General features: G+C 50.7%; 1 protein-coding gene across 1 annotated transcript; it reads left to right on the plus strand.

The window, feature by feature from the left end:
* The first annotated feature begins 302 nt into the window (after window positions 1-302).
* On the plus strand, window positions 303-17711 carry LOC140911976 (uncharacterized). The gene is made up of 6 exons (XM_073346134.2): window positions 303-388; window positions 1980-2154; window positions 9023-9199; window positions 10934-11033; window positions 13716-13846; window positions 16952-17711. Exons 1-6 carry the CDS (start codon window positions 303-305, stop codon window positions 17228-17230), a joined length of 948 nt encoding a protein of 315 aa, XP_073202235.2. The 3' UTR covers window positions 17231-17711.
* The last annotated feature ends 1562 nt before the right edge of the window (window positions 17712-19273 follow it).

Below are 19273 nucleotides of genomic sequence, written 5' to 3' on the forward strand. Positions count from 1 at the left end.
ACCGGATTAGCACACAGTGTAAACAGATGTTATCCTGGGTGTTTTCTCTCCAAAGGCTTGGAAATGATGCATCTAAAATTGTCTGTGTCAGGGTAAGGAAGCGATCATCAGGATTTCTTGAGATTCTTTAAAATGCTCCTGGGAAACTCATCCAAACTATTTGCTGGGCTTGGCTTCTCAATCTGACAAGAGAGTGCGTGGGCTAATTCTGGAGTTCTGAAACAGTGAGGGGAGAGGTTGGTCAAAAATAGGCACCGAGGGGGGGGGGGGGTTCCAATCACTCCGCCTGTCCCTGGTGCTAAATGGATATGACCAGGATACGACTGGCCTACTGGACTGGCCATGAGACGGGAAGCAGGAACGCTTGCGTTCTAATCATGATCTGTTAGTGAGTCGCTGCATGGCCTCAGGAAAGTCACTGAGCCACTAAACCATCTTATTATTTTACTTGGAATAAAGTGATCTCTACTGAAGGGCCTCAAAGAATCAGTGAGATTTCAACTGTGCCCTGGGGCCTCTTTGGCCTCTGGTTTCTGAGCCCTGGGTGCTGACTCCAATCACATTCTCAACGAGCAGGGCTAGCAACTGAGAGGTTTGAATTGAAAGCTGAATTTTCCCCTAATCCCTAGACTCCAGGAGCTGAGCCACTCCAGGCTGATTGTGGTTTCTGGCACTCTGGGCCTTAGAGGGCGATGGAGGGGAGATTCCTTAGGCCCTGGCTGCCCCCAGACTCTCCTGCTGTCCCACTATCTTGTCAACTTTCAGGAAAGAGGCAGTGATAAGTATTTCTAATATGCTGTTCTCTTGTTTAGTCTTGCACAAAAGAAGGCCGAGGGGGATATGATGCTCTCTAAATACACTGGGGGAAGGGAGGTAAATACCAATGAGGATGAAGAGCTATTGAAGCTAAAGGACAAGGCTGACACAAGAACAAATAAACTGCCCAGGAACAAATTCAGGCTGGAAATTAAAAGGTATCTAACCATCAGAGGAGTGAGGTTCTAGAACAGCCTCCCAATAGGAGCCAATGGAGCAAATGACTTAACTAGTTTTAAGAGAGAGTTGGACAATTTGAGTGAGATTATATGACATGGTTGCTCATGATGATGATGGGGCTCACTGTGAGTTTACATCTTATGTTCCTAAAGTTCATGCTTCAGGGTTTCAGCCAGCCACTGGCAAGGGTCAGGAAGGAACCCCCCCCCCTTGTATTCTGGGAGGGTTTATATGCTTCCTTTGAAGCATCAGGATGGTCAAGGCTGAAGATGGGATACTGGACAGGGGGGCCAGGGCTCTGAGGTGGCACTGAGTATTCTCTCTCTCTTAGGTGTTGGCTGGCTGCTTCTTCCTCACATGCTCAGGGTCTAACTGACCACCATTTTCACCCAGGTCAGACTGGCAGTGACGGGGTCGGGGGGAAGGGGTGGTCATCTTCCTCTGCAGGGTATGGGTGACTGGCAGAATCATCTGGGTATATCTCATATAATCATTTCCCTGCCATTGCAGGAGCCTCTGGCACTGGTGCACCTCGGGCCCTCCTCTTCTCTGCCTGTGACAGGTAATAGCCTCCTGGGGCTCTCATTGCCTTTGGTCTCACTTCCGTTGTTGGGTTTAGTGTGTGGTGCCGGGTGGTGTTGGTGGCCTGTGATATATGGGCAGAGGGGTCAGATTAGATGATCTAGTGATCCCCTCTGGCCTTAAACTCCATGAGACTAAAGCCCCGATTCATTCACCCTGCCCCGGGCAGGGCCGTTTACCACTCACTGATTTCTTCTGCAGAGTTTCCAGGGTGCTTGGAGATCCTGCCAGCTACCTTGGGACCCAGCTACGACTAGCCCCTCGTCCTGTGGCTCCAGCCAGGAAAAGCAGGGCAAGAAGAGTCCCTTGTCCTTGGGCTGGGCACCCTGGGGGACTACTCCTGGCTCTGGGTGACTGACGGCAGGCAAGTCTCCGTGCCTCAGTTTCCCCCCTCCGTGCAGCGCGGATGAAGACACGGGCCTCCTGTGTGCGGCGCTGTCACACCCCCCGGGCGCGGCGGGGCAGGCCGGGCCGGCCCCCGCCGCCCAGCGCCGCTGCCGGCAGCCCGGGCACTTCCCGCCCGCCCGCGCCATGACGGGGCCGCTCCTGCGCCTGCTGCTGCCGCGCCGCGCCTCGGTGAGTGCGGCCCCGGGCACCCGCCTTGCCCGGCCCGAGCCGGGGAGCCGGGCCCGGGGGCCCGCGGCGCTGCGCTGGTCGCGGCCGGGGCCCGCGGGGGGCTGGAGCCGGGTCTTCCCGGCTCCGCCGCAGGCCCGGTCTCCCCGCGGGGCCGCATCCCCCCTCTCCCGCTGCCGGATCCCCCCCGCCCCGCGGGGCCCGACCCCCCACTCCTCCCGCTGCCGGATCCCCCCCTCTCCCGCTGCCGGATCCGCCCCGCGGGGCCCGACCCCCCCTCCTCCCGCTGCCGGATCCCCCCCTCTCCCGCTGCCGGATCCCCCCCGCCCCGCGGGGCCCGACCCCCCCCCTCCCGCTGCCGGATCCCCTCCGCCCCGCGGGGCCAGATCCCCCCCTCTCCCGCTGCCGGATCCGCCCCGCGGGGCCCGACCCCCCCTCCTCCCGCTGCCGGATCCCCCCCTCCTCCCGCTGCCGGATCCCCCCCTCCTCCCGCTGCCGGATCCCCCCCGCCCCGCGGGGCCCGACCCCCCCCCCCTCCCGCTGCCGGATCCCCCCCGCCCCGCGGGGCCCGACCCCCCCTCTCCCGCTGCCGGATCCCCCCCTCTCCCGCTGCCCGACCCCCCCTCCCGCTGCCGGATCCCCCCCCCTCCCGCTGCCCGATCCCCCCCCCTCCCGCTGCCGGATCCCCCCCTCCTCCCGCTGCCCGACCCCCCCCTCCCGCTGCCGGATCCCCTCCGCCCCGCGGGGCCCGACCCCCCCCTCCCGCTGCCGGATCCCCTCCGCCCCGCGGGGCCCGACCCCCCCCTCCCGCTGCCGGATCCCCTCCGCCCCGCGGGGCCAGATCCCCCCCCCTCCCGCTGCCGGATCCCCTCCGCCCCGCGAGGCCAGATCCCCCCCCCCCTCCCGCTGCCGGATCCCCTCCGCCCCGCGAGGCCAGATCCCCCCCTCCTCCCGCTGCCGGATCCCCTCCGCCCCGCGAGGCCAGATCCCCCCCTCCTCCCGCTGCCGGATCCCCTCCGCCCCGCGAGGCCAGACCCCCCCCTCCTCCTCCCGCTGCTGGATCCCCTCCGCCCCGTGGGGCCAGACCCCCCCCTCCTCCTCCCGCTGCTGGATCCCCTCTGCCCCATGGGGCTGGATTCCCCTCCCGCTGCCGGATCCCCTCCGCCCCACGGGGCCAGACCCACCCCCCAGACCCGCTTGGGGCTGCCGTATGCATCCAGCCTTTAGCGGCTGGCACAACACCGGACAGGGATGGTCGACGCTTCGTCCTGCCATGAGTGCAGGAAACAGAACTAGATGGCCTGTCGAGGTCCCTTCCAGTCCTACGATGCTACCAGGGCCTCAGACTTCACAGGGTGTGCTCTGGGCCTTTGGTCAGCAGTCTGCAGTTCCCTGAGAGCCAGTGTGACCCACAGCTGTGGGGCACCTGTGCCTTCGGGCATTGCGCACTGCTCAGAGTTGTGGTGTATACAGCTGTTTTTAAGGATTTCATCTTCACGGTAAAAAGAAAAGGAGGACTTGTGGCACCTTAGAGACTAACCAATTTATTAGAGCATGAGCTTTCGTGAGCTACAGCTCACTTCCTCGGATGCATATCGTGGAAACTGCAGCAGACTTTATATATACACAGAGAATATGAACCAATACCTCCTCCCACCCCACTGTCCTGCTGGTAATAGCTTATCTAAAGTGATCATCAGGTTGGGCCATTTCCAGCACAAATCCAGGTTTTCTCACCCTCCACCCCCCCACACAAATTCACTCTCCTGCTGGTGATAGCCCATCCAAAGTGACAACTCTTTACACAATGTGCATGACAATCAAGTTGGGCTATTTCCTGCACATATCCAGGTTTTCTCACATCCCCCCACCTCATGCACATTGTGTAAAGAGTTGTCACTTTGGATGGGCTATCACCAGCAGGAGAGTGAATTTGTGTGGGGGGTGGAGGGTGAGAAAACCTGGATTTGTGCTGGAAATGGCCCACCTGATGATCACTTTAGATAAGCTATTACCAGCAGGACAGTGGGGTGGGAGGAGGTATTGTTTCATATTCTCTGTGTATATATAAAGTCTGCTGCAGTTTCCACAGTATGCATCCGATGAAGTGAGCTGTAGCTCACGAAAGCTCATGCTCAAATAAATTGGTTAGTCTCTAAGGTGCCACAAGTACTCCTTTTCTTTTTGCGAATACAGACTAACACGGCTGTTACTCTGAAACCGTCTTCACGGTGTGACTCAAATAAACCGCTCTTGCAATCTGCGTCTGGGAATGGGAATCTTTCCCCAGCTGCCAGAGTCAGGCATCGTTGAGGGTACAAGCAAGACCCTAGCCCTGCGTGCCCCACTGTTTGCTGGAATGGCTGCTTTGCTGGGTTTCCGTAACTTCACTTCTTTGCAAGGCAGGGCTGGGCTATTGCTCAGCCCCACCACGCTGGCAAAGCAGTGGGCTGTTTGGCTAGTCCCCATCCTTTGACCTGGCCAGCAGGAACGGCTCTACCAGGAGTTCAGCCTCCTGCTGGCCTAGCCCTCAGGCTCACTGGAACACGCATCTTCCAACCGGGCCAAGGTACAGTGTGCGGGCAAGGTCTCTTGCAATCAGTGCCAGGCTAATTGCATGCGCGGTGGGCTCCATGCCACACCACCAGTGGATTTGATTTAGTCGGTAGGAAAAACTGCTAACGCCAGGTAGTATACTTAATACCATTCTAAGCAGCGATGAGCTGCCAAAATCTTAACAACCAGTTCCCTTCTCACTCCATGAGGGGGTCGTTGCCCACCCCAGCCCCCCCCCCGGGACTCCTTCCCCATCCAACCCCCTCCCCTGTCCCCTGACTGCCCCCAGAACCGGGCAGGAGGGTCTCGTGGGCCACCGTAGTGGGTGCCCAGCCCGCCTCTAAGAGCCAGAGGCACCTGCCAGGGGGCGAGGTGGGGAGTCCCGGCGGTGCTTACCTGGGGCAGCTCCCAGGAAGCATCCGGCAGGTCCCTCTGGCTCCTAGGGGCGGGGGAGCGTAGCTGGGGGGGAGCAGGGGGAGCGGCTGCTCCCCCCACTGATCACATCAAAAGTGGCACCTTAGGCAGACGCCATGGGTGCGCCAGGGCTGGAGCACCCACAGGGAAATTTTGTGGGTGCAGAGCCCTCACCGGCAGCTCCCCGCCCAGCCCCAGCTCACCTCACCTCCGCTCCACCTCCTCCCCTGAACTCACCGCCCTGCCCTGCTTCTCTGCGCTCCCGCCCCCCGCTTCCCGCGAATCAGCTGTTTGGCGGGAAGCCGGGGCGGGCTGAGAAGCGGGTGGTGGCTTCCCGTTCAGGCCTAGGGTGGTGGAGGTGAGCTGGGGCGGGGGGCGGTTCCCCTGCCCCCCCCCCCGGGTTACCTGCTGCGGCGCGGGCGGCCCTCCTTGCGCCCGCCCCCCGCCCCAGCTCACCTCTGCCTCCCTGGGCCTGAGTGCGAAGCCGCCACGTGCTTCTCAGCCCGCCCCGGCTTCCCGTGTGAACAGCTGATTCGCGGGAAGCCTGGAGGGGGCGGAGGAGCAGGGTGGGATGGCGTGTTCAGGGGAGGAGGCGGAGCGGAGGTCAGCTGGGGCCGGGGGTGGGGTGAGGAGCTACCGAAGTTTTCAGTCAGTGCCTAAGGTGCCACTTTTGGCCGGTTGTTAAATTTAGAAGCCCTTTTAGAACCGGTTGTCCCTCGTGGAACAGCCGGTTCTAAAAGGGCTTCTAAATTTAACAACCGGTTCTCGCGAACCGGTGTGAACCAGCTCCAGCTCACCACTGAGTCTAAGTGTGTTGATTATAGCATGACACACAATGACACATTTGAGTCATTTGAGGCCTATGTGTGGTGGCACCAAATTCAGTTAATGCTGCCCAACTTCCAACAATTAATACTACCCCGATGCCATGGTGCCCCCCCCAATTCAGCTCCCTACTCCTCCCGTGCCTCCAGTAACCCCCTCCCCTCCAGGGACTTCAGCAGCGGAGGGGTGAGGAAGGTGGGAGCAGCTGATAGTGTTCATCAGAGGGCAGTGGGAAGGAGGGAGCAGAAAGAGCCCATCAACTTTGTGCCAGGCTTGCTCCCTCCTTCACCCACCTGCCCCTACTTGAAATCCCATTTAGCTACTGTGCAGCTTCCCCCCGCCCCAAGCCTCTTCCTGCTCCTGCGGGATGGGAGCAGGGGGCCCACAGCTGCTGGCTGGCAGACACTGCCTGAGACTGAGATGAGCACGTTGGACTAACACAAGACAGGCATATTGTCCGACACCATGAGAAATTTAGATTTTAAAGGACTTTGTTCAATTTATGCTTTATTTTCCATTCAGTTTCTTACCCTTTCCAATATGGCAGGGATATTACAGTAACTCCTCACTTAACATTCCTGAAAAATGCTACTTTAAGCGAAACGATGTTAAGTGAATCCAGTTTCTCCATCAGAATTAATGTAAATGGGGGGGTTTCACACCGCCACTTGCGTCAGCAAAACTTTTGTCTTTTTGTCACTGGTCATCGGTGCTGGAACTAGCGGTATGGGGGGGTGTTGCTGCACTCCTGGCTTGAAATAGTAATAGCAGCCCAAATACGTGGTTTCTGCCTTCAGCACCTCCACTGTTAAAACGGCTGTAGTGTCCCCATCACCAGTGTCCAAGTTTACAAGCCTGGGCCCAGTAACTCACATGGTTTAGTTTGGCTTTATTCTGTAAGGTGAAATGGTTGAAGGCAAGTTCAGTTACAGATTTATTTAAGTGATTTAAAAAAAACCCCATACCTTTAGAGAATTACACAACTTGTTCAGATAGCAATTCTCTCTCTTACTTGTTTGCTTTTTCCCTCACCAGAAGAATACAAAAATCTGGTGAACAAAGGGCACGTTTATTTTACTAACTGTTACTTCCTTTCACTCAGGACAAGTCAAGGATGTTTCTTAGATTTTCATCTCTTCAAATTTTTGAATTTTCCTTTTAGAATGAGCAATTAGACCCATAAATCTTATTATTTTTATTGCCTCAGATGTGCTTATTCCATTTTTTTAATATATGTGCAGTTGGACTTGGTGATAATACTCATGTTTGGTTGACTACGGTATTTGTCTAACAATGATACTACTGCAGATATTGTTAGAATAAAAAGAAAAGGAGTACTTGTGGCACCTTAGAGACTAACCAATTTATTTAACACGGCTGTTACTCTGAATCCTGTCATTGTTAGAATAGTTTTTCTTAGATACTTTGTGATTTACATATACTGCAGTATCTTTTAAAATCACTTTACAGCATGGTTTCTAACTGCACATCAGGATCTGGCTGCCGGAGATAGCTGTGTTACCATTTCAAGAAATTCGGACAGACTTCTTTCCCTGATTAATAACAATAATTTGTACTGCAGTGTCTAAGCAGCTCACTCATAGACCAGGACTGCATTGTGCTAGGTGCGGTACAAACAGCGAACAAAGAGATCCCTGGTGCTTACAATCTAAGCAGTACAATTTCCATTTAAAAGTGGCAGTAAGATGACAGCCAATGCATTTCCACAAGTGATTCTGAGTTCTGGGATGGTAATATGTGAAGTTCTAGGCTGCAGGGTATGTGTGGATTATTACACCTTTCTGGGAGAAAGAAGGAACAGAGTAAATGATGTTTGGTGGTAAGAGTCGGGGGACCTAAATTCTATTCCCAGCTCTGCTACTGACTTACTATCTGACCTTAGCCAAGTTTCCTTCCACCCCGTGCTTCAGTTTCCCCATTCGTAGAATGGGGAACTGATACTGACCTTCCTGTGTAAAACACTTTCAGATGTACAGATGAAGAGTGCTACATAACAGCTAAGCATATTAGGCTAACCCAATGACAGCAGAGTTCTGAAGTAAGGGATGTGATCCAGTTAACTAAACCCATGCCAGTGGGGTAGGAATTGCTCAGGTTTCAGCAATTGATTGTACTTTGGATGGTGGTGCCGCTTTACAGTACTTAGAATTAGGATGGATTTTGTTAAAAAAACTGAATCCAGGAGTCCCTAGTATCATTCTTTACTGAGGGAGGTGTTTCTGGACAATTCATTGCACAAACATTTATAAAGCAAGCCTCTAGAAATAATGCTGTTTTTTTCATCGTCAGTTAAATGCCCATACACTAACTATGTCATAAGCATGAGTGGGCATGGTTCTACTGATTTTTGTTGATGCACATCTCAGGGGCAGGGTATGACCAGTATTTGAACCCACAAGCACTGGCATCCAAAGCTGAGGTGCTAAACCTATGCCCCAGAGCAATTCAGCAGAGGTTGGTGCATTTTTACCAGTGGTAAGTTTAGCCCTTTGTTGATACCATTAATTTTGGTTAATTGATTTGATGTATTTTTTCTTGTAGGGTACTGCAGTGATGGGCTTGTGTTGCATTAGTTCTGAGAAACAGCTTTGTGGCTTTAAGAGGATACCATGTAGAAGTGGAGAGGGTGAAGATAATACACCAGCATGGTCATTGCAGCATTATTGCAACAGTGCCTGGAGGTCCCAGCTGAGATCAGGGCTCCATTGTGCTAGGAGCTCTACAAACACATCCTGAGAGACAGTCCTTGCCCTGAGCTGCTTACAGTTGAATTAGGGTGGAAGGGGAAACTGAGGCACAAAGTGAGGCCCTGAAGAGCATGCAGCAGGTCAGTGGCAGAGTCAGGAATAGAAGCCAGGTCATTTGGCCCAGTGCCCTGCACACTAGACCATGCTGTCTCCCAATGGTCAGTTGTGTAGGTTGTCACGGTGAAGTGAGATCTAGCAGTGCCTGTGGTTTACATGAATTCTGAAGTAGTATCAGAGCAGTTAAGCAGAGAAGGGAGCTAATAACCATCCTGCTGGCTAAACAAGCCTTTCCCCCTCTCTCTCTTTAGCCTCGGCCTCTCCTTGTGTCAGGGAGTCTGTGGGGAAGAGCGCAAACGGCAGCCATAAGCCATGCATACAGTACGCAGGCAGGGAGCACCAGGAGGCCGACTGGGCGCTATCCAATACCCAACCAGAAGGACCTGCCGTACGATATAGTGGAGCTCATGGAAGAACTCGAGATGAAGGTAAGTAGAGTCTGCTGAGAAGAACTCTTCCCAGAGGACACAACCCAGCCTCTGAGTTTCGCTAATACCAAGAGACAGTTTCTGGATCAGCATTAGGGAAGGCCCCGGCACCCTTGGAGTTCTATGCAGGCCAACCACATGGAACAGCTTGCAGGATCAGGCCCTTTGTTGGAAATGCTTGGGTAACTCAGCGTGGTTATTATTTGCCCTGTTGGTTCCAAATGGCTTCTAGCTCAAAAGGGCAGCAAGCGCCATTACCCCACCTTCCCTGTTCGTTTTACTGGGGAAAAGGGGATGAAGTTAAACCTGATCCGAAACATTCTTTTCATTACTGATGATGCATTGAAAAGGCCGGCAAGATTTTTCTGCTGCTTGTTTTTCTCCTTTTCCCAAAGCTAAAGAGCGAGAGTGCGTGTGAGATGCTTTTGCATCCAAATGGGTGTACGTATTCTAAGGAACACCACAAGGTGCAAGGCCATGGAGAATCAGGCTCCTTGTCTCCTTTTTCTCTTCCCCCGAATGTCTTTCTGCTCCTTTCTGTCCCACTCCCCAGAACCCCCCTCCGGGCACTATTTCCTGCTTCCCTGCCCTGTTCCTCTCTGCGCTGCCTCCTAGCCCTGAGCCCCCCTTCTCTGCTCTCTCCATCCTGAACAACCTCACCGAGGAAGATCTTGGTTAGGCTTTCCTGGGAGCTTTGGTCCATCAGTTCCTACCTTTTTCCTGTTGGGCTAAAATCTCTGCTCCCTGATCCTGTTATATGGCAGTGGCCCCTTGTGGAGTCTGCCAGCCTTGTTCCTCTTTTCCAGGCATCACAACTTTCTGTTGAGCCTGGTGGTTTGTAGAGTCTTCCCCTGCAATATCCCTCTATCCCTCCCCCAAGTTCCTTCTGCCTCAGGCCCATGGTGTACCTTTTTATTCCCCTGTATTGGAGCTAACAAGACCCACTGGGTCTGACTGTCAGGAGGAATCAGCAGCAATAACTCCGCCTCTGTGCACCTGACTGGCTATTAGTTATTTGTATTACAGTAGTGCTGGAAGCCCCAACTGAAGTCATTATATCAGTAAAACATGGCATAGGCCAAAGTGTATTGTAACTGGGCTGTCTAAGCAGTACCCCCTTGTGGCCCATCAAAGCACAGCCCACCCAGCTGTGGGTCTCTGACAGTCAGCTGACGCCCTTGCTCCAATCCAGTGTAGCATGCCTGGGCACACTGCAGTCCAACCCTTTCCAAGGTATTAGAGTCCAAGAAAACAAAGGCCAACTGTGACCTCAAAACTCAGGGTCATGCTAGGGATCTCAGCAGGACCCTGCCCTTCCACTCAGGGTTTGTGTTGCCAGTTTCTTCTGACAGTCTCCCTAGGCCCCATTGTCACCTCCACCAGGTAGGAGTTTGCCTCAAGTTTGGGCTGGAACCTAGCATCCCTCTTTGAAAGAGATGAACTCTGCACTCGTCCCTGGCCAGCCCTGAGCTGGCCAAGGCCTCCTCCTTTTATCACCCCACTCCATGACTGACATTGGCTGTAGGCGTAGTGGGCAGGATCAGCTGGGTCCATGGGCTTTCCTCAATCCTCCAGTCCCCGATGTGGAGCATACCTGCCTCATTAACTACATCACTACCAACATAGGGCCAGTCAGCCACATCGTATGTATTTTCCACCTTGAGCTTTCGTAGCATGTGCTCTCTGGAGTCAGGTTACAGCCATTGACTTCTCTTCTCTTTACTCCTTGAACAGAGTGGATTTTTGCCCAATGTGTTCAGTGTGATGTCTCATCGGCCTGCGGAGTTCAGAGCGTTCTTCGCATATTACAATGCCATCATGAACAAAGAGAGAGGTAAATGATGCAGCCGCCTTGAAACTGCCTTTACCTTTGTAGGTCAAAAGTTGCTAAAATGTGGCACTTGGCTCTGAGTTCTGTATGTCCTGCAGCCAGCCTCATCTTCACCTAGAGAGTTACGGCCAGCAGAGACAACAAGCTCCAGCATGCAATGGTAATCCACACTCAGTGAAGTCTGGCTGGTCCACATAAGAGGCTTGAGTCTGCTGCTTCTTCCAGCTGAAATAATATTTGAGGCTCATGCATTTAGTGCTGACAGTCCTGGGTTCAAAACCAGCTGTCAGGCGAAGCAGGGCTGCACAGTTGCTCAGTGTTCTGCTTTGTGGATTTCTAAGCCAGCAAAGTTATTCATATCCTGTGGGAGCAGTAATAATGTGATATGCTTTTTGCAACAGTCACTGGAAGCAGTAAGGTTGCAGGATATGCTCTGAGTGTTTCTGTAATGAAAATAGAGGTGCCCGTTGGCTCTTTCAGTACTGAAGAGCTGTTTTGACCAAGTGTGGTGTGCATAAAGAACTGCTCAAATCACATGGAAATCTTTAGAAAACATTGTATTAGGAACATTTCTGTATGCGTCACATTTTCAATAGGGGAGAGGTCCCCTCATTTATTTTACCTTGGAGGACATTTCCATAAAGTCAGAATCTCTTAAGACACCTTGAAAATTTTGACCTAACCTCTATTGGCTTGAAAAAAACGATCCAACCCCCTGTTAGCTAGAGGCAGATGCAGAAGAGTTGTGTCTTCAGAGGAGGGGATGTCACTAAGATACAAGAGCAATGCTCTGGAGTGTGACCACACCTTTCAGAGGGCGTTGCATCTCCTACCATGGTGTTCTCCCTGGTCTTTGCTTGTGGCTTCATATTTTGCAAAAGTGGCTGGCTAGTAGCTGCCTAGTAAGCTTGAGCCCTGCCCCTCTCCCCTCGATTCTAGAAGGATTTTTCCTTTTCTTTCTTCTCTACCCTCCACCCCCAAGTCTCCTGTCAGCAGCTCCAGTGACTACTGTAAAAAAAAAAAATCACAAAAAGAGTTTCCTTCTTCTAACACTGAACTTAAGGTTCTCTCTTTTCTCTGTTTCACTGTAGAGCTTCTACCTAGAGCCTTACCTAGGCCTGCCTGCCTGCTACTGGTTTAAAAGAAAGTAAACCAGTAGCCTCACACCTACCTCTGCTGCTTGGCACAGTAGCCAGAAGCCTGCAATGTGAAATTGACATGATTTTCATCAGTGTCACAGCTGCCTACAGAATTCTGAAAGCAGCAGTGAAAATGAAACTGACCAGAGTTTTATTTCATCTGGCTCAGGCTTGGAAAGCTAGCAGCAGCAGCAGAAGTGGGCTCAGGAACACAGCATAGTATATGTTTTCATGGGGAAGGCTGTCTTCCCAACCATAAGGGCAAGAAACATAAGTTAAAAAAATGAAATGCTGCGAAAATCAATGGCTTGTCTTGAGAACCTGACTGTGTTTGATGTTGCATATGTAAATCCCTAGATTTATACTTAACTCTATCACAGCTCAAGTCACATTCCTAGGACTTCTTTGTAGAATGATGGGCTTTAGTCTGCTCAGGGTATTCAAACACCTACCAACAATTATTGAGAAATTCAAACTCTCTGGAAGCTTGGTCTAGGTGACCTTGCCCATCCTGATGGTTATAAAACATGATCTCAAGCTCATCAACTTAAGGAGAACTTCATTATTTCTATTTTGTCTCCTGCACAAAAGCGAACCTCCCCCAATCCCCTTGGCGAATAGGGCCTGCAACATTGCATTTGCTTATAAGAACAAAATTCCAATTGAAAATTAAGGCTTCAAGAATCAAGTAACAAGATGCAAACTTATTAATCATTTGACTCTGAAATAGGCGCAGAAAAGTACTGATTAAGGATCTGTATACTGCAAACATTTAGGCACATTAGTATTTTTACTTATGTGAGAAGTTGATAGGACTAATTAGCAGCTCCACTAACTACTTACATGAGTAAAATTACTTTTGTTTGAAAGTTAGGGCCCTAATTATCTATGGATCAAATGTGCAGTCTTTATCTCATCAAAACTTAAATAGGAATTTTGCCTGAGTGAGAACTGCAGGATTCAACCCTCTATCTATTAAATTACTGGCATAACTGTACTGGTCAGCCATAGGTGCTGGAACTAGGGGTGCGGCAGCACCCCCTGGCTTGAAGCGGTTTCCATCATAAACAGGCTTTACAGTTTGGTTCAATGGCTCTCAGCCCCCCGCTATACAAACTGTTCCAGTACCCCTGTAGTCACGATGTCCCTCTGTATGCTTTCCTATGTACTTTCTTGCATGCTTCAGTACATGCCGACTACTGACTCTACAGCAGGGGTTCTCAAACTAGGGGTCGGGACCCCTCAGAGAGTCGTGAGGTTATTATATGGGGGGTCGCGAGCTGCCAGCCTCCACCCCAAACCCCACTTTGCCTCCAGCATTTATAATGGTGTTAAATATATAAAAAAAGTGTTTTTAATTTATAAGGAGGGGGGTCACACTCAGAGACTTGCTCTGTGAAAGAGGTCACCAGGACAACGGTTTGAGAACCATTGCTCTACAGCATCTGTTATTTCCCAGTACCATTGATCCTTGTGTATTTTTTTGTAATAAAATGAAAAGCTTCAATAAGAAATCCCCCTTAGATTATTTATTTTTCCCCCATAGGAAGACTCAGCAAGGCTGACAAAGAACTTATTGTTGTGGCTACAAGCGTTGTTAACAGATGTCCCTACTGTGTAATTGCACACGGTGCTTTACATCGGATATATTCTAAAAAGCCAGCTTTGGCTGATCAGGTTAGTGGGATTGTCTGTTTTTAAACTAAGTAATGAAAATATCAGAACAAAAGGGCATACTCTGTGCCTGCTTTGTAGGCTGTCTTGAGATGGGGAAAAAATATAATCCAAATAAAGTCTCTTCTTTTCCTGACTGCTGAAGATGTCTAAGGTTCCAATCCTACAATCTGTTCCATGCAGATGGACCCCACTGGGACTGCGTGAAACAGTTTGCAGGATTGGGGCCTAATGCAATAGCTCTCTTTCTCCAAGCTCGTCCATTTGTTTCTCTGCCCATGACTGGGTTATCCTCTGTTAACAGCCAGCACAATAAGCTAATGCAGAATTTAGTAGAAAGCTTTAGTGGGGACTGTTTAATCCATCCTTGACGTCTGAGGAGCACTGAAGCACTCCTCAAATTGATAGTGCACCACTTTATTTGCACTCATATTTTTAGTGGCAGGAAGGTCTGAAAATTGCTTTGTGAGGACCAAATCCTGATTACCTCTGCATAGCCCAGGTAAACAGGCTGGGTGCATGGCGTCTCTGGTAGGGGTTCAGAGGAAACTAAATCTTCCTCTTCCCACCCTGCGTGGGGGTTTCCATCAGATGATTTGTGTAGGAAATGGACAGTAACATCACTAACTTGCTCCCACCTCTGCTCTGGAGATACCTGCGACGAAGCAGTGATCTCCAGCGTGCTGGCTGTGTCTGGCCCCCTCTGCATAGCCTCTGTGTGGCTTTTCCCTTCTTCCCATATGCTCAGCAGTACTGCTACAGACCCAGTGCATCTAGGGCCTGCCAGATGCAGGGGGAGGCACTGAATTTGAAAGAAAAAGAGATACTTCTCTACCACAACAGCCAAGGGCAGTCACACAGAAATTGACCAGCCCAGCTACCAGGGGTGAATTCTCCATTCTGTCAGAACTCCAGCTGGTGCCAGAATGGAGGGGCAGGGGGCAAAGCCACATTGCACTACCCCAAAATCTGATACTGGCTGAGGGCCTGCCTGATCTAGGCCAGGCCAGATTTTTCAGATATGCTGAGCAACCTACAGCTTCCATGGACTTCAACTGGAATTGTGACACTGCACAGCTGACAGTCAGCTGCCCCTGGTCTCTCAAGTTGGGGTACCCAGAATCGGTGGCCAGTCTGGGAAAATGCTGGCCTTGATTTCTCCTTTGCTGCCATTGCATATGTCTTTTCAGTACTTGTCTCTCTCCTAGGAGGTAAAATTTTCTAGTGAACATCTCTCAGTTCTTCCATGAAACAAAACAGCCATCTACCCAGGTGCCAGTTCAGGACAGGGCCGCAGGCTAATTCACTCAGATGCTAATAGAAATTAAAGGAGTGTCAAAAGATATTGTAGTGTAATCAGACTGTGACGGGGTGTACCTACCCTGTGCTGGGGTGGAGGGGATTAACCCCATGCTATAGGCTGAGGAAGCCACGCCCCCTCACCCCAGCTGAGCACAGTGTAAGAGGGAGCAGCTTAGTCTGGGTGGGCTGCCGATGGGAGCAGATATGTGCGGAAGGCTTCTGCTGGGAGACTGTTGGATCCACCAGATGCTGATGCCAGCCAGGTTGATGCCTCTACCAAACTCCAGCAAACCACTGATGCTGACAGAGGCAAGGCAGCGACTGTCGGGGGCCCCCTGCATTGGAAGAAGGGGTAGGATGCAACCCAGAGAATGGGATGGTAGAGGCAGGTGACTGAAACTGGGCAGCGAGGTATTGGTTCCCTAGGGCCTTGGGTCAGGACCCGGTGGAGAAGGGTGGGCCCGGGTCCCCCTATCCCATCTGACCTTCTGTGGACACTGCCAATGGGCAGGGAGGTGAATTGGGCTGCCAAATGCCATTACATAGACTCTGGCTATTGCGCCATACTATCCTGGGAAGAAAGGTTGCTACTTAGACTTTGGCTACTAGATCTTACTGCCCTGAAGCCCAGGTCTGCCTTAGTTGACTTGGGCTGCGAAGCCATATTGCCCTAAGGGCCTGACAGGGTGTATCTTCCCCGCAACACAGGCCAATTCACTTGTATTGGTTTGGTTCAAAGGAAATGTTAATGGTATTGTCTTCACTTATCTATAACCTGTTGATTTTTATTGCATTACATTATGCATATCCCTGTAACTTCTTAACCCGAGGTCAAAAGTGTGTGTTAACGTTAAGATGAGAATGTACTTGATGTGTAAACTTCATGAAAACTAATGAAGGATTGTTTACTCTTCCATTACCTTTTACATTGTGTATATCCCTGTAATTAAATTACCCATCAAATGTGATTGGAGCCTTGGCAATGTAAATTAAGAAGAGGGCTACCTTCAAAGCAAGGGCCATTTTATTCAACAATGGAAATTCACTGGCCTTTGTGGGTGAAGACATTAATCAGATTGTCTTTTGTGAGCATGAACTATAAATAACTGATTCAAAAGAATAATCCTGCATCTCTGGACAGTTTGAATTCTAATAGGGTGGAATTTCTGGACAAGGAGACAGTGATCCCAGAGTTATTCTGGGTAACCCTGAAATACTTTTGGGAAACTAGCAGACTACTACATCTCTGCTATCATTTTGGATTACAAACTTTGACTCACCTGTTAACATATTTTACCTGTTTTAACCTCTCATTAATGGATCTCTTTTCTTAGCTAATAAATCTTTAGTTAGTTTACTAGAGAATTGCCTGTCAGTGTTGTCTTTGGTGTGAGATCCAGAGTACCAAATTGATCCGGGGTAAGTGACTGATCCTTTGGGATTGGGAGTAACCTAATGTAATGTGGTTTTTGGTTTACATAACCTTTTATCACAAAATCCAGTTTGTCTAGGTGGCAAGATAGACTGGAGAGTTGACTGTGACTCCATAGTGAGACTGGTTCAATGACCAGGAGGGCACATTTGTTACTGGCTTGGTGAAATCTAATTTTAGAACATACCATCAATTTGGGGTATCTGCCCTGCTTTCTGACAGTCTGACCTGAGATTGGCACTCACAGTTGTAAGCCACTCCAGACAGCTTGACAATAGCCTTGATGAATGAAAGGTTTTTAAGTTTTTGACCCAGCTGCATTGTTTTATAGGCGCGGAATACATTTTTCTGTAGCTTTTTTTTCTTTCTTGCAGGTTGTTGTCAATTGGAAACTGGCTGATCTAAGTGATCGGGAGCAGGCAATGCTGGAGTTTGCTCTTGCAGTCAGTCACAGTGATAACATAACTGAAGAGCACTTCCAAAAGCTGGAGGCGCAGGGTTTTGACCGGGAAGATGCCTGGGACATAGGCATGATTGCCTCCTTTTTTGCCATGTCTAATCGTATAGCTCACTTTACCGACCTGCGTCCAAACGAAGAATTCTACACCATGGGCAGAATACCTCGGGACAAGGAAAAGGCAGAAACTCCCTAATGCTGCCCACAATTTTGTGAAAACATATCAAGCACTTAATGCTGTGGCTAATGTTGCTAGTTGCTGAATATATAAAAGGCACAAGCTAATAGCAGATTGTTACCAGAAGAGATCAGATGGGGAAATGGGTTACACTTTCCTCCAGCACGCAAAAAGCTGGAAAGGGTTTTCAGCTATGGGCCAGTGTCATAACGCTTTTAATTCCTAAAGTAGCTGCAAGATCAAAACTTTTGTCTTAAACCTTGTTTAGATTGGGATAAATTTGCTGGGTAACATATAGTGATTGATAAACAAGCTGATAGCAACTTTGTCATCACATCTGTAACAGAGTAAATACCAGATGAGCTTTTGTATGTATAGTATTGTACCATTGTCAGACAGGGAAGGGCTGTAATAATTTCTCATCGCACTTTTGCTAATTATCAGAGATTAATGTATAAATAAGGGTTGGGAGAAGGCTTTCTCAGCCCTATTAATTACTCTTATGTGATCCTGCAGTGAAGGCATAATGCGGCTGGTGTAATAGCACGATCATTCCAAAACATCCCACTGGTGTCAGTGGAAAGTCTCTGCTTGGCTTCATTGGAAGTCAGATCAGGTCCTTAGTGCCAGAGTGAGCAGAGCTGTGCATGCAGGTGTGACAGTGGGAAGTTTTTACTCAGTCACGGTACCGTATCAGTAATAACGGCCCGTAGAAAGTCCCTGACAGTGAAATATTGGTTTTTTTCTTCAAATGCTCAGATGAAGAAATTCTCTTGACTAATGCTGCTGGGCTGAGTGGTGAAGGAATGAAGCGTTTGTGTGCATGATACAGTGTGGCCAACTCTCGCAGTTTTATCAAAGGTCTTGTGATATGTGGTGTTCTGCTTGCAGCCCTAGCTGCTGGAGTGAGGTGATTTGGGTGAGAATCTCATAATCCATTGTTTAAAAAAGAAAGTTTCTAGCCCTCATGATTGCAGGGAAAAGCTTGAAAAAATGACTCATGTGCATCCTAAAGGCTTAAAAACCTCCTGACAAAGAACCCCCCCAGTTTATTTTGTCAAATCTCTTGATTTCTATGTTTACTGCCTGACCTATGATTTTTGAATACTTTGGATTGGCAACATTGCAACTTTCCTCTATCCAGTCCAGGGCCGGCTCTAGGATTTTTGCCGACCCAAGCAAAAAAAAATTTGGCCTTCCCTGCCACTTTTTTTTTCATGCCCCTTCCCCGGCTCTGCCCCTTCCCAACCCCTTCTCCAAATCCCCGGCCCCGCCTTCTCCCCCAGGCGTGCTGCATTCCCCCCCCCTTTGCTTCCTGTGCCTCCCCCCCCCCCCCGCAACCCTCCATCCTCGCTCACCTCCGCTCGGCCTGCTCCCCTGAACACGCCCCGCTGCTCCACTTCTCCCCCCTCCCTCTCAGGTGAGGGAGAGGCAGGGCGTTCAGGGGAGCAGGCGGAGTGGAGGTGAGCGAGGGTGGGGGGAGCGCAGGAAGTAATGGGGGGGTAGAGAAACTGTTCCCCGCCCCAGCTCACCTCCGCTCCACCACCACCACCTCCCCCTAACGCCGCTGCCCCTCGGCTTCTCCCCCCCCCCTCCCTCCCTCCCTCCCACGCTTGCTGCACGCAAAACAGCTGTTTCGCGCGGCCAGCCTGCGAGGGAGAGGGGAGAAGCGGAGCGGCGGCGACGCGCTCAGGGGAGCAGGCGGAGGGGAGCTGGGGCGCCGGGGGCACATTTCGAGGGGCGGCCTGGCCGGCGCCGGAATCCCGCCCCTAGAAATGCGCCGCCCCAAGCACCTGCTTGTTTGGCTGGTGCCCAGAGCTGGCCCAGAGCCAATCTGGTTCTCACAACTTTTCTAAAATGTCTCTACCGTAAATGGATCATAGACAAACTCCATCCACGCACTCCCCAGTCGTTAGGAAATGTGATTTTCTTGCTTGAGTTGTTTCCAACACAAAACCACGGCTGTGAAATGCAATGGTCTTGCCTTCTGTGTATTTTAAAGTAAATTGTAACATGAAGGTTCTTGACTCAACTTTTACTCACAGAGGTCAAAAAATATAA

The sequence above is a fragment of the Lepidochelys kempii genome, chromosome 5, assembly GCF_965140285.1.
Source record: "Lepidochelys kempii isolate rLepKem1 chromosome 5, rLepKem1.hap1, whole genome shotgun sequence".
NCBI classification, from domain to species: domain Eukaryota; kingdom Metazoa; phylum Chordata; order Testudines; family Cheloniidae; genus Lepidochelys; species Lepidochelys kempii.

What these genes read in the sequence shown, in the direction of transcription:
- LOC140911976 (XM_073346134.2), top strand. Translation starts at nt 303, where the DNA reads ATGGATATGACCAGGATACGACTGGCCTACTGGACTGGCCATGAGACG. An exon ending in CATCATGAACAAAGAGAGAG is followed by an intron (nt 11,034 to 13,715) that starts GTAAATGATGCA and finishes TTTCCCCCATAG; the next exon opens with GAAGACTCAGCAAGGCTGAC. An exon ending in AGCCAGCTTTGGCTGATCAG is followed by an intron (nt 13,847 to 16,951) that starts GTTAGTGGGATT and finishes TCTTTCTTGCAG; the next exon opens with GTTGTTGTCAATTGGAAACT.